Source organism: Anser anser, assembly GCF_964211835.1.
Source record: "Anser anser genome assembly, chromosome: 3".
NCBI classification, from domain to species: domain Eukaryota; kingdom Metazoa; phylum Chordata; class Aves; order Anseriformes; family Anatidae; genus Anser; species Anser anser.
In genome coordinates this window covers 20396509-20410107 of record NC_139722.1, presented here as the reverse complement: position 1 = coordinate 20410107, position 13599 = coordinate 20396509, and the positions used below count along the sequence as shown (strand labels likewise).

At 33.8% G+C, this 13599-nt stretch overlaps 1 protein-coding gene across 11 annotated transcripts in view; it reads left to right on the top strand.

Moving 5' to 3' along the window:
• The window catches only part of SNTG2 (syntrophin gamma 2), a 285090-nt gene that overhangs the window by 123613 nt on the left and 147878 nt on the right, over nucleotides 1–13599 (top strand). For 6 of the 11 annotated variants that reach the window (XM_083830578.1, XM_083830576.1, XM_083830574.1 and 3 more), the window contains exons 3-4: nucleotides 11463–11519; nucleotides 11616–11673. The exons of 1 other annotated variant lie outside the window; for it this stretch is intronic. In XM_083830578.1, the coding sequence (XP_083686704.1) occupies nucleotides 11463–11519; nucleotides 11616–11673 (115 nt within the window). The remainder of the gene's footprint in view (nucleotides 1–11462; nucleotides 11520–11615; nucleotides 11674–13599) is intronic. 4 more of the 11 variants (XM_083830571.1, XM_083830579.1, XM_083830581.1 and 1 more) reach the window with 1 other exon arrangement.

The window sequence follows — 13599 nt, the reverse complement described above, 5'->3', positions numbered from 1 at the left end:
TTTGCAGACTTCTCTCTTAACTCTTCATATTGAACTTTTTTGGTTTTGTGCTTCCTTTTCCTTATATGTTTCCCAAGGGCTTGGATGGCAAACTGCTGTTATTGCCACTGTTGACCAAGACTGGCTTTTATTTTCTATTGTGGATAGAAAATATTGTGGATCCATCTATGGATGGAATCTTTTCCAAATATATCCATTTATGTCAATGCATGTGGAGCACTTCAAGCGCATTCACCTTCTGAAATCCCTTTAGTACATTGTTCATTAAGGTACATAATATTTTTTCTAATGAAAGATCCTTTTCCACAAGTGCTGGTCCTGTGCTTTAACAACCTGGTAATAATGACAAAATGGGCAGGCATTACAGGGGATATAAAATTTTGCTAAAAACCTAACAAAAATAAGGACTGTAATTGCCTTCTCACATTGCCCATTAAGCTCCAGTCATGCCACTTCATATGAATGAATAGAGATATAAAAGACCTTTCTAAAGAGAAACTTTTCTGTCAAGTCATTGTGCTTTAAAAGAATCTAGAGTATTTTTATGTCAAGAGCTATCTCATACCTAAAAGACAGGTACTTGATCATATAGTTTTCCAAATTACATTTAAAAATATCTATTCTTTTTGAAACTTCATTAAAACTATAAGATTGTTTTCAACTATTTTTCAGTAGATAGGCATATATATTAAGATGGTTTTGTTGTTGTTAGTGATATTTATTGTTTGTTTGTTTGTTTTAGGGAAATATGCTTAAAATGAGGGTGGCCATTCATGTTTTTTTCCCAAGAGGAAAAGATTTCAAAAAATAATTTAAAGCCTATTGGAAATAAATCTATTATTAAAAGTTTTGAATTTCAGTAGCTGTTATAAGCAGCTTTACACCTACAGATACTAACTAGTCTATATATACTATAATCTATACAGGTATTGACATGTTCGTTTATACGGTGTCTGCATTTGTTATGTTTGTTAAGTTTAAATCTGTTACATTTGTTAAGTTTATACCGGATCTGTTTTTCAGCATATTATTGTCTAGAATCATTCTTGGAGTTCTTGAAAGCTTCTGCCTCACTGGTTCAGCAGTGATTGCTGAGACCTTTCAAGACCCTCCGCCCCCCAGGTATAGCTAGCTACATGTTCTTTTTCAGCACAGAGGCATCTGCATCTTAGGCTGGAGCAAAAGTATTTCTGCTTCTTCATATCTTTAACAACTTTTTCTGCAGTGCAGTTGTTTGCCTCAGTGCACAGAAGATGATATTGTTCCAAAATAAAGAAATAAAGCCTCTGTCCCTGAGCTGTATATGCTGATGAGGTATGAACCTGGTGGTCACGCTCTGGCTCTCCTGCAGAGTAAATGCTACTCCATGAGAGGGGTAGTGACTGAGACAGACAAATCAAGCACCTAAATATTGCTTCTAACCAAAAATTTAAATTCTGTCCTTCCACTGTTGCAGCTATGTGAGTTTAATCCATAGAAATCTGCTTTTGTACCTAGCTAGCAGTCTTGGTGGTTGTAAATGTTAGTCTTTCACAAAAAGTAGGCTGCTTTCTTAAACGCAGTTCAGTTGTCTTTGAATGTACAAAAAAAAAAACCAGTTCAGTCAGCACACGTATTCTTCAATGGTTTTGTTCATTGGAACAAGATGAAAGTTCCACTTGGGCATGTGTGATTAGGGAATATGGATTGCCTTTATTACTGGCTTTTAAATTCTATATAATGGAGAAGAAAGAGTTGAGACCTTTGGCAAGGTAAGAGTTGGAACAGTTGATTGAAGTAATTCAGTCTGAACCATGACATCCACGCAGGTATGCCATTAAGGACAATCAGATAAGTTTTCTGTGGTAAAAGGAATGCTGACTAATTTGGAAGTTGTCGACTAATTTGGAAGTTGTTTTCAGAGATCTGAAGATAACACAGCTGAAGCTGTGACTGGATAACATTGCTTAGGGATAAATGAAAAGGAACTATTTGAACAAATCATTTTTTATAATAAAAATAATATTTGAACAACAGGAACAAATTTGTGAAAAATTAAAAAAAAAAAAAAAAAGAATCTTCTACCTTGGAAGCAAGGAAATAATCTTCTATATGGGAACTGTTGTTAGCTCCAGAATATCAACAAAAAAAACCTCACTAGTTCTATTTTTTATTTTCTTTTTATATTTTTGTTGTTTTTTCGTAAGTAACATTTTCATTTAAAAATGGAAACAACCCAAATAACATGAACATAAAACAAGCTTTTTGTTCTTTAAAGATACCTTTATCTGTTTGCTTAAATTTCAAGCACCGTATAATGCAGCATTTTTATGAAATAGATCTGTTGTTAATCCACATCCTTGAAACATGTATTATTATAGTGCTATATTAATTGTTTAAAATATAAATCCTATTACTCCTATATTTAGAAAAATTGTAGTCCTAGTTGGACTTCTGCAGTGAGTATTTCTGTGTTTCCTTCTAAAAGATTCCTTAATTGCAAGTTTTATTAGAAAATGAATGTTATAAAATTTGGACTACATATTGACAGTAGAACATTTAAGCATTACAAAAATGAAAATGGTAGTAGCCTTTTCAGATTTGCAATTTGTCATTCAAAGAGAAAATAATTTTCTAAACTTCATATTCTTCCACAGTAAATTAAGTCAAAATGAAGCAGCCATCTTACCCAATCAAAGATCTGCTGGCCATACAAGCAGGTCAAACCTCCTGTCAAACACTTAGTGGGTAAATCTGCCTTCTCTTTCTTTCGCTGGTACTTTGACACTGGTCAATGTATTTGCTTATAAAAAGCTTGATGCTAGGGCTGTCATACCCAAGTTGTTAATCCAATTCTTGAACTTAATATAGGTATGACAGAGGCAGTATCACTTTGAGAAGCATATATGATAGAATCCTCAACAACTTGCAGCAATAAAAGGTCACAGAAAAATAATAATAGTTCATGTTAGTATCCTGATCAGTTACAGTTTTAGTAATTACATCCTGTCTATTCAAGTGCATCCCGAAGTTCCATGTAGGGCACTTATTCTTTCTCTTGTTGCCTAGAAGTAAAAAATAAAATGAAACAAAAAAAACCTACTATGCACTATGCTATAGGAGGTACATAATTGTTGAAGGAGTTGATCATTACAGTGTACACACTTAGTACTTTGGAAACCTTTAAAATGAAGGATTAAATAAATTCTAGATTTTATTGAAGTGTATAATTAGCAAGACAAAGTGCTAGTTAAGAAGCATAAAAGTATTAATTTCAGCTTTTCTGTTCAGATTGATGATTATTAGCACTTTCTAAAGAGTTTTTCTTGCCTATAATAAACTAAAATGACACAGCTATTGTACAGTCAACTGTAGCTCTGCTTTTTTTTACTGATAATGATGGTTGTCTTACTTTAGCCCCAAATAATAAATAAATGTCTGAAAATAAAAAAGATGCATAACCTGCAGACAACTAGAAAATTAAATAAATCATTTGTCTGTTTGATTGAGGCAAAAACACTGTATTTTAATCTGCCTATGTGCATGAAATTATCAATAATATCGCAAAAAAACCTTTCATTTCCTGACAAATCTTGCAATTCAGTTTTGGCATGAAGTTCTAGAGTAGAATTTTCTTTCATAATTGCTTGCAAAGCTAGTATGGGTTTCTGTCCAAATTTTGCTGCCATGAAATTTTTAATTTATAAGAAATGAGTTCTGAGTTCAGAACTGAGTCAGACATGACATCTTCTAAGTACAGTATCTTTTGTCCGACAGTAGCTGTTGATGTGTCCCTTGGAAAGCTGATAAGACAAGAATATGTGGTGGTACTTTTAAAAGTTTTCCTGCCTCAAGTTATTCCTGAGCAGAATATGGTTTTGTATATTTGTCTACTTTCCCCATGATTATGTGTGGACTTTGAACATTCAGATTTTTTTTCTCACCAAACATTGCACAAAGAATCACTTTTTTTTTTTCTAAACCTAGTTCCTAGTAGTATCATTTGATGATGTTTTAGCAAACCATTTGATACCATTTCTCACAGCATTCTCAGTACAGATATACTGTTCACTGGGTAAAATTTGTCTGGATGGCCAGTCCAAAAGGGTCATTGTGAATGGAGTTAAATCCTGTTGGTGGCTGGTCACAACTGGTGTTCCATCAACCTTACTGGCCTTTTCTGAACCTTTTTGTGCAGTTTTAGGTATGAGGGGACCAGAATAGTATGCAGTATTCAATGTGGGGTGAACTTCAGATTTTTACATTGCTGTAATAATGTTCTTTGCTTGGTCTGTGTCCTTTTGCTAAGACTTCCAAAAATTTAATTTGTGCTTTTGACCACTGCTGAACAATGAACTGATGATGTCGTACAGTCATGGAATGGTTTGGGTTGGAAGGGACCTTAAGGATCATGTAATTCCAACCCCTCTGCCATGGGCAGGGACACCTCCCACCAGACCAGGTTGCTCAAAGCCCCATCCAACCTGGCCTTGAACACTTCCAGGGATGGGGCATCCACAGCTTCTCTGGGCAACCTGTTCCAGTGCCTCACCACCCTTATAGTAAAGGATTTCTTCCTTATATCTAATCTAAATCTACCCTCTTTTAGTTTAAAACCACTCACACTTGTCCTATTGCTAAACTCCCTGATAAAGAGTCTCTCCCTTGCACTTTAAGGTCTTGTTAGACCTTATTGGTCTTCATATTAGAAACAGCTCATTCAGAATCAATCCTAATGTGCATTACATTATGTAATAATGTACATGGGAAATGTACTTAATAATGTACATGGGAAAAATAATTTCTTTCTAGCATTTATCTACTATAGTATTGTACTGCTGGTTTTTTGCCTGATGACTGTTTAATAAGATCTGCAAATAATTTCAGTTCACTCATCCTTCCTACCTCAGTAAGCAGTGATGATAATCTCATTGCTCATACCTTTAATTATACATATATATATATATCTTTGCAAGTAATTTAAATAATACAGGTTACAATATAGACAGCAGTGGAACTTCACTGGTGACCTTCCTCCATTGTGAGAATTACTCATTTAATCCATCCATTTGTTCTCTTATCTACTTTTTAACTAATTTTAGTTAGCAGTATATCTGTGCAAGGCTTTTCGCTCATGGCTCCTTTGTTTCCTTAAAAGTAGTCTTTGTCAAAAGTCTTTGAATAATTTAAGCTTATTTTATTTTTTCAATAAAAAATCTAGTGTGCTTGTTGACCACGTCAGAGATTCGTGGTAGATTTGGAAGGCATTGTTCTTTAAAAAAAAAAATGCTTTCTCTTTTTCAAGGTAGATTCAAGTGTCTAGCAATTCTGTTCTTTGTTACAGTTTCTCTTACTGTCTGTAGATACATACACTTCTTTTCCTACAGTTCTAATTTGTATAGCGCAGGCCTTAAGTTTAAACCTTAATTGAAACATTTTATGAAAAAAAATGGAATTTTACTTGTAGTGTTGTAGTCTTTGAATATCAAGGCTTTCTTGAGAAGTAACACTCCAGTGCTATTACTTCGTTTCATCCTTGAGTTCCTTTAAGATCAGGGTGAATGGTATCTGACCCTGGTGATTTGCTACTGTTATTTAGTCAATTTGCTTCTAAAGTGATTTTAAATTAAGACAGGTCCATACATCCTTTGTGCTACAAAAAATGTTGGAGGAACATTTCTAGTTTCTTTTACAGTGAGACCTAATGAAAAGTGTTTATTTATCTTCCCTTCAGTACCCTTCTTTCCTCTGACTATGCCTTGATCATAAATTGTTCCTGTGGTTTCTTTGGCAGACCTCCTGCTCCTGATAGATTTGAAGATTTATTATTAATTGTGGTTCCTTTTGGCAATTGTTGAAACTCTCTTTACTGTTGCTGCCCAATTCAGTTTTTAAATTTATTTGCTTATGTTCCTTTTTCTCATTTTCTTTTTAAACATGATGTCCACCACTTTTTACATCTAATAACCTCCTGTTTAGCCATGTTTTTTTTCCTTTTTTCTTAGCTAAGTCTTTCTAATAAGTGGCATTCAGTGGATCTGTGTGGTAGCCTTAAGAACTCCTCATGCTGCCTATGGAGTTTTACTTTTCTTAGCTGGCTCCCCTTTATTCTTCCTTTCAACAACCTTCCTGACTTTTGAATAGTTCATTTTTGGGGATCACAGTGGTATAAATGTTGAATAAAAAGTGCATAGCAGTTACCATTACAGAGTAGCTTTTCATATGTAAAGGTTTTAACTAATTCCCAGCTAATGCATTCTCAAGGCAGCCAAACATCTGCCAATTTCCTTTTCTGGAAAAAGGAAAAGAAAGGAAAGGAAATCTGGCAATTTCCTTTGCCTTCTTGCTTTCCAGCAGTAGGTGGACATTGACATTCTCACTGATTTCTGTTCCTTTGTGAAAATTTTAGGTTAGTTTCATTGCGTGTCCCTGCAATCAAAGATCTGATGGAAACATTATTCTGCCACCTCTATAAGTGAACATCAATTATTTTGTTTAGATTACATTTGTTATACAATATGTGTGCAGACAGTTCTGTTTTCGTACAGATCTTCTTAACCATGCTGAAACATGTCAGTTGGATATTTAATCCACAGTTGTATAACAGATTAGGGTGTAATACAAACGATTATTGATAATGTCATCAGTTAGTCGTCGTTCCTAATTCTGCACAGCTGACAGCTTGAGGGAAAAAACAGAGGCAAACAGGTAGAATTACCTGTATGGTAATCCATATTCAGGAGTTCTGCTACCAGTAGTCAGTCAAGAGCACAACCAGCACAATCTGCTTTGGCAGATAAGAGTTGTTAGCTGGCAATAGAGATACATCATCATTTAGAACATATTAAGAGAAAATTCTTCCATGTTGTTTGGACCAAGGACTTTGCTCACTCTGTAACATCTGCCAGAATTTTGCATGCTTTTCTATCAGAATTTAAATAACATATAATGCTCACTAATATGAATTTTATTTTGAACGTATGTTTTTTGCTGTACATGACTACCAGTATTGTAGGGATATGTTAGAAATACTTTAATTTAAATCTGTGCATGTAGTTCTTGTATATTGATGCCTTTTTTTTTCCTCTCTGTTTATAAATTGTAAATAAGTTTCATCATAGAGAGGGGTGCACTTCCATTTGAATGAAAAGTGAAAAATAGCTTCCAGAATTTTGAGTTACAAGATGGGGAAGAATAAAAGCAAAGAAGGGTCCTGAGAAGAGAAAAGAACCTCAACAGGAGAAGTGAGAGGAGGCAGGGAGAAGTGGTCAAATGAAAATGAATAATTACTCTTTAACACATTTGTCTACAAAACCTGATAACTAATTTGGTAGTGTCTTGCTTTCAGCAGGTATCTAATGGTGAATCCCCCCCTAAATTACTTACAGATTTTTTTTTCTTAAGCAGTGGGCATCTGTACTATGAATTTAAGGGTCCAAACAAATGACTAAATGGAAACCAACCTGTAGTGAACCATGTGAATTTGTGGGCTTTTTTCCCCATTCTTTTTTTTTTTTTTAATTTTTCTGCCTTTAAAACAAAGTTGCAAAGTCAAGTATTAGAAAATAGAATTATATGGGCTGCTCTCTTTTGAGTCTTGGCCCTGTGTTGATTTTTTTAATGTTGGAAGACATGCAGTGGATTAGTTGAAGGGTAGTCCCAACACCTCGTGAATGATTCTTCTCTGGAAACAGAGGTGCCATGTGGTCCTGGCTGTATCATATACATCCGACTTTACACTGCTGATCAGGAATTAGGTGCTTCTCATCATCTGGTATAAAACTAAGATGTGTTAAAGTGCTGAGCATTCAAAGCTGAGGTTGCAATTTGTCCACAAGACATTTCAAACAGATAAAGTTCATACAAAAATTAAATACTTAAAAAAGCATTCGGTCATTTCAAATCAGTAGAACAATTCATTGACCCTAAATCTTTGTGTGTCTGCATTCCTTCTCTGTAAAAAGAGTGTACTTGTAGCAGGCTGTGAAACTAATTTCACTGATGTGGAAAAAACTGAACACTGTTCCGGCTACTGCCATAAAAAACTCCATTGAGTATTTTAGTAATCCTACAATTAGAGCTAAATTAAATCTTTGTTCATGAAATAACGTGACAAATTGTGCTTTAAATAGAGATAAAAGAAGAAATATCTGTGCATTGTAAGGTCTCAAGCTCATATTACTATTTTTAAAAGTGTTTTTTGTTGGTGTTGGTTGGTTGGTTGGTTGGTTGGTTTTTAAATCCAGTTAAGGTGTATCATGCCACAAAAGTTTAAAATCATGTCTTGTGTCTGTATCCTGAATGTGTCTGTTTTGAACTCAAGTCATTGAAATTTTCATTGCATCAGTCTGTGTGATTTGGTCATCTTCTGCCAAGGAAGATGCTTTAAGTCTGTGCTTGATCATCCCTGAAAAGTGCTTTGAAAAGCTAAATATATTTCAGTCCTGGTATTTGTTGCATTTCTAGACGAATGTCTCAAAGTATTGGGCATTCTGGTGGCTCTTGCCTGCTACCACTGCAATTTATTTGGATTATTTTGAAAATGAGCATATCAGTACTGGCTGTATTATTTCAAGTGTGTGGATATCTTGTCAGAGAAATAATTTATTTCTCCCTACTCCTAGTTACTAGTCTTTTGATGATATAAAATTACACTACTGCTTTTGGCCATAGCTTTATGCAGGAAAGTCATTTTTTCTTGTACTGAGCATGACTTGGTTGAATGCTTTTCCCTATTTGTTTGAACTGTTTTCCAAGTTACAAGAATGACCTTAAATGACCTTGAATTGCTGTATACTCGGGCTCTGTTCTGTTCATGATTACCCTCTCACAACTGTTGTGTCACCTACAAACATCATTGCAATTAATTTAGGTTTTCTTCAGATCACTGATTTTTTTAATATATATTTTTAAAACGAGTACTGTCACTACCTCACCAGATGTCACTAAATAGTAACTCTATCTTAATTACATTTTGATTTGAAATCTTTTAGTCAATTTAAATATGTAAATAAAAATAATAAAAATGTAATAGTATAGTAAAAATATAGCATGTTATTTTGAACAGTTTTATGTTTTTAATCACTTTTTTCTGTGTTATCAGATCCCTTCATTTTAAGGGTTGTTACAACACTGGTACTCTGTCATCAATTTCATTTGAAAATATATTTTCCATAACATTATTCCCCTTTAAAATTATTTACCTTTAATTTTTTATGAACTAGGTTATAGTTATTCCATAACGGAATGGCTTATGTGTTGTCAGAGCTATGATTATCTGACCTTTAAGCATTAGGATATAGTGAAGATCCACAGCTCTATTTATAATTTTTCAGTATTGGCCCAGTATTATATTTCTTCTAATTTTCTGGAATTGGACACTATTACATTTTTAAAAATTCGAAGTCAGTAAGAAAAATCTATGTATAGGAAACGAAATGTGGTGTTTGGTCTTATATGACTATTAGTTGCAATCATAGTGAATTATATGTGATCATAGGATTGAATAAGTTTGTGTAAATGATCTTGGTTATGATACTGCTCAGCTTACGACATTTTAATTTGCAATATGAACATCTTCAAATGTAGGAGATTTTTGCATTTTTACAAGTAGCTCTGATTTTAAAAGCTGTTTTGTAAGAAACTTTTAGGTACATACTTAATAATTTCTCTGAAAGCGTTCTTCAACAGGAATATTTGAAGCTCTGTAATGAGCTATGCTATGAGCTATGAAAATACAAATGCCAAACTTAGAAAAATATCTTATGCAAATAGCGTGCTTTGTAGAGCTATAAACTAATTTATAGAATCAGTATTATCATGTGAAATGTATCTACTGTATAAAAATACGAATGTTAGTTATAGTTGAGTGGACAAGATGGCATTACGTAGTACCTTGCTTGTCTTTTATAAAAGGGCCAAGGCTATCCATGTAGTGTACGTGTATTTGAAGTCCAATAATGCTCAAGCAATCAAGCTGTTAAAGCATTTATTCCATCATTCTTATGCGATGGGATATATTGTGATAATTAGTTTACAGGTTGTGAGTATAAGTGGAGAGAAACAATAATTAAACAGGATTTATGTCATAGAAAATGTCTCTTCTGACTATGAAGGCAGAAACATGTATTCTAATTCAGATTGGATCTGAACTTTCTCAGTGCATTTGAATATTTTGATTGAAAGTTTTGAGTCAGTTCAAAATGAAGAAATGTACCAATAAAGCAATTTAAATTAGTGCAGATTTCAATAAAGCTGTATTATATGGTCTGAGATTGAAACATATACAACTTTTGATTTAAATCAGGTACTATATGTCAACATTTAAAATAGTTGTCCATTTTTAGCACAGACTACTGTACTATAATGTTCATGGTAATAGAAGAAAGAAATTTTGAAAATGTGTGGAAGTTTGTTGTTGCTGTTGTTGTTTTCCCATATGCATTTGTTTTTCCTTTCTAAAATGAGGGTGAAATCAATGATGCATTGTATTCCCCTTTTCCCTGAGTTAACATAAATCTAAGTATGGCAAGTATGGTGGATTTCAGAAAATAAAAATAACGTGTTAATATGTGCTCATGGGCTTCAGTATTAAAATCAAAAAATCCATTTATCAGAATTAGAGAAATTATAAAATATCTGATCAGTAGGTGTACATATAAAAGTAATCTTGTATATGATTTCTGATATACAGAATGAAAAAAAAAAAATAATCTTACATGTTCAGTTCCAGTTCTTGAAAGGTTGCATTATATGCACTATTGTTCGGTATGTTGCAAAACAGTTCTCACCAACTCTGTAATTATCGTCAATGGATGAATTGATATCATTGTGTTGTCAGGCACCAAGATTTGCACATTAATACAATGCCAAATTCAGTGTACTGTTAAACATATGATAGGTTGATACAGAAAAGTATTGATAAATGTTTATCTTCTTTATGCAGTTAAACATGAAATGCAAGACAATAACCATTTGAAGCAGACAATCACAAAAAGTCTTTTAGCATATGCTGCAAAAAATGGCATATGACAGAAGATATGGATTAGAAGACATTGGTATATATGATTGAAATATGGGAATAAATATAACGTGCATACCTGATAGCAACTAAAGAAGATAAATCAGCTATGAAAATATGCATCCCAAAGCTGTTCATATAGTTTTACTGTGAAAACATTTGTCAGAACAAAGCAAAAGCATGTAAAAGTTTCTTTTTAGGAAGAGTATCACATCAGTGGTAGAAAAACATACTAAAAGTCTGCATGCAGAGTTCATAGAAAAGTTCTGTTCTCCATGCTAAGGAGTTAAATAAGTGCCTATAAATCGGTGTTGAATGACACTTCAAAACAGAACTTTATTTAGTTTCCAGGGTACCTTTGAAAATCATTATTTTTTAAGTAGAAGGAAGTTTAAAGCATCTTCTGTACTTATTCAGATATTGTGTTTTCACCTAAATGTATTTTTTCTACAATTTTTTAAAGCACAGAACTGTTACACTTCGTAGACAACCAGTTGGTGGCTTGGGCTTAAGCATAAAGGTATGAATAACTTCTTGTTTCTTCTTTTAATTTTCAGTATGATTAGTTCACTTCAGCCTTAATTGAGATCTCATAGGTAATATGCATCTTTTACAGGGTGGTGCTGAGCACAAAGTGCCTGTCGTCATATCAAAAATGTTTAAAGACCAAGCAGGTAAAATATATATTTATGTTACTTAAATATATAGTACTGTAGTGTACATGATTTAAAAAAAAAAAAAAAAAAAGTTCTTTAAACTCAGAATTAATTCTAATTAATTCTTCCAGCATCATACGGTCTTTAAGCCTTTCTGTAAATGTCCAAGTGATCCACATGCATGTGTATTGAATTTATAATCTTTTAAAGTCTTTAGGACCTGCACTTGAAGTTGTACTGGTAAGTAATAGTTTCACAAAAATATTTTTACTACAGTAATACAGTTGTGTTGTAAACAAAGCCTTTAACATTACTTGTGAAAAAAAAACTATGATATAGTGCCTATTGATGCACTTAAGTTTAATAACCCAAACGATTAAAAAGAAATATAAACTGAACATATCTTTTCCTTACACAGTAATTCATTGTATAGCATGACTGACTTTGCCTAGTTGCAGAGGGTGATTTGTAATGTTTGTTACAATAACATTAGATCTAAATTGGTGTAGCCCAACACAGTTAAGTATTACATTGGCATTTATCTAGCAAAAATAACCTTTTGGGGACAATGATAGACCTTGGACTGATCTTTGAAAACTGCTCTGGAAAATAAAGGGGACGATCAGTAAAGTAGAACAATTGCATGTGAGTGGGCAGTGCCTTGCAAGATGGCCTAAGGCTCTTAACATGTTTTCATTTCGGGTGGACGTGGAAATGGGGACTAGTTTGTTCTTTGCTGAGGCAATTTTTACATAGATGAAGAAGTATTGTGTTCCTATGATAAACCTTCTATGTATTTCCTCTTCCCTAGAATAAATCTACATATTTCATGTAACCTTTTATGCAAGAAAAGGCAGAGCACTATGTTATAATACCTAGTGCATGCCCTGCTCCTTAAAGGACTCAAACCGTTGACACCATCTTTTTACTCATCAGCCTCTCTTCTTGCTGTGCCGCAGTGGAAATTGTGCACATTTGCTTTTACTTGGCACTGTGTCCAACCTCATGCTTTAGTAGATCACAGACAGTACTTTTTCTTCTTTGCATTTTCTTCTGTGGGCCCATGTTTTGCTTGAAGTGTAACATCTGAAGTTGGTAGTCTAGTTTCAGGTGATATCTAGTGAACACTGAATAGATTGTCTATGCCAGTATCCAATTAGAAAGACTCCTTCAAGTTTCCTGTGTTACGGCACTTAGATATATTTCAACATGATGATTCTCTTTTATGATATTGTTTCTGCAGAAGAAAGTGAATAGATGTTTTTATGCCAGTTGTGTTTATGTAGATGGAACAATAATAGGTTCCATGAATACACAGCATAATAAACCATATCAAGAAAGTAAATACATAATAATAATAAAAAATACTAACATAACCATTGAGGTCTAAGGAATGTAGTTTATACAATTAATCACCAGTGACGGGAAGATATCTACTGCCCTTTTTAGGACACAGTGCTTTGAATCAAAGTTAGTTCTGGTTTTATATATCAAATACTTGAATGCACAATTTTGTGTCTGGGCAGTTTTTCATGAACTGACTGTGTTTATTTGTGGAGTAATGAGTGCAACAACAACTTTATGGTGTCAGTGGGTTACCGCAGATTTGAAAATCAAAAGATATTTGCAAGATCTTGTAGCCTTTTGTCCAAGGAAGCTCTAAAGTGAGTAGCAGTTATAACCAGAGACAATGCTGCATCACAATAATCTCCTATACAGTGTTCATGGCTGAATCAGTGAATGGCATAAGGACACTGGCATACCTGACAAAGTATGAAGAAAGCTGTATATATACTATCAGTTGCATCTCTGTCATGAAGATGAGAACCTTGGCCCTGCTTTCGGTGTGGGGGGGTCTGGAGCAGGTCAGCTCCTGAGGTGCCCTTCAGCATAAGTGATTCTGTGATTCACTGAGCACTGCAGAGTCCTATTCTTATGATGTGT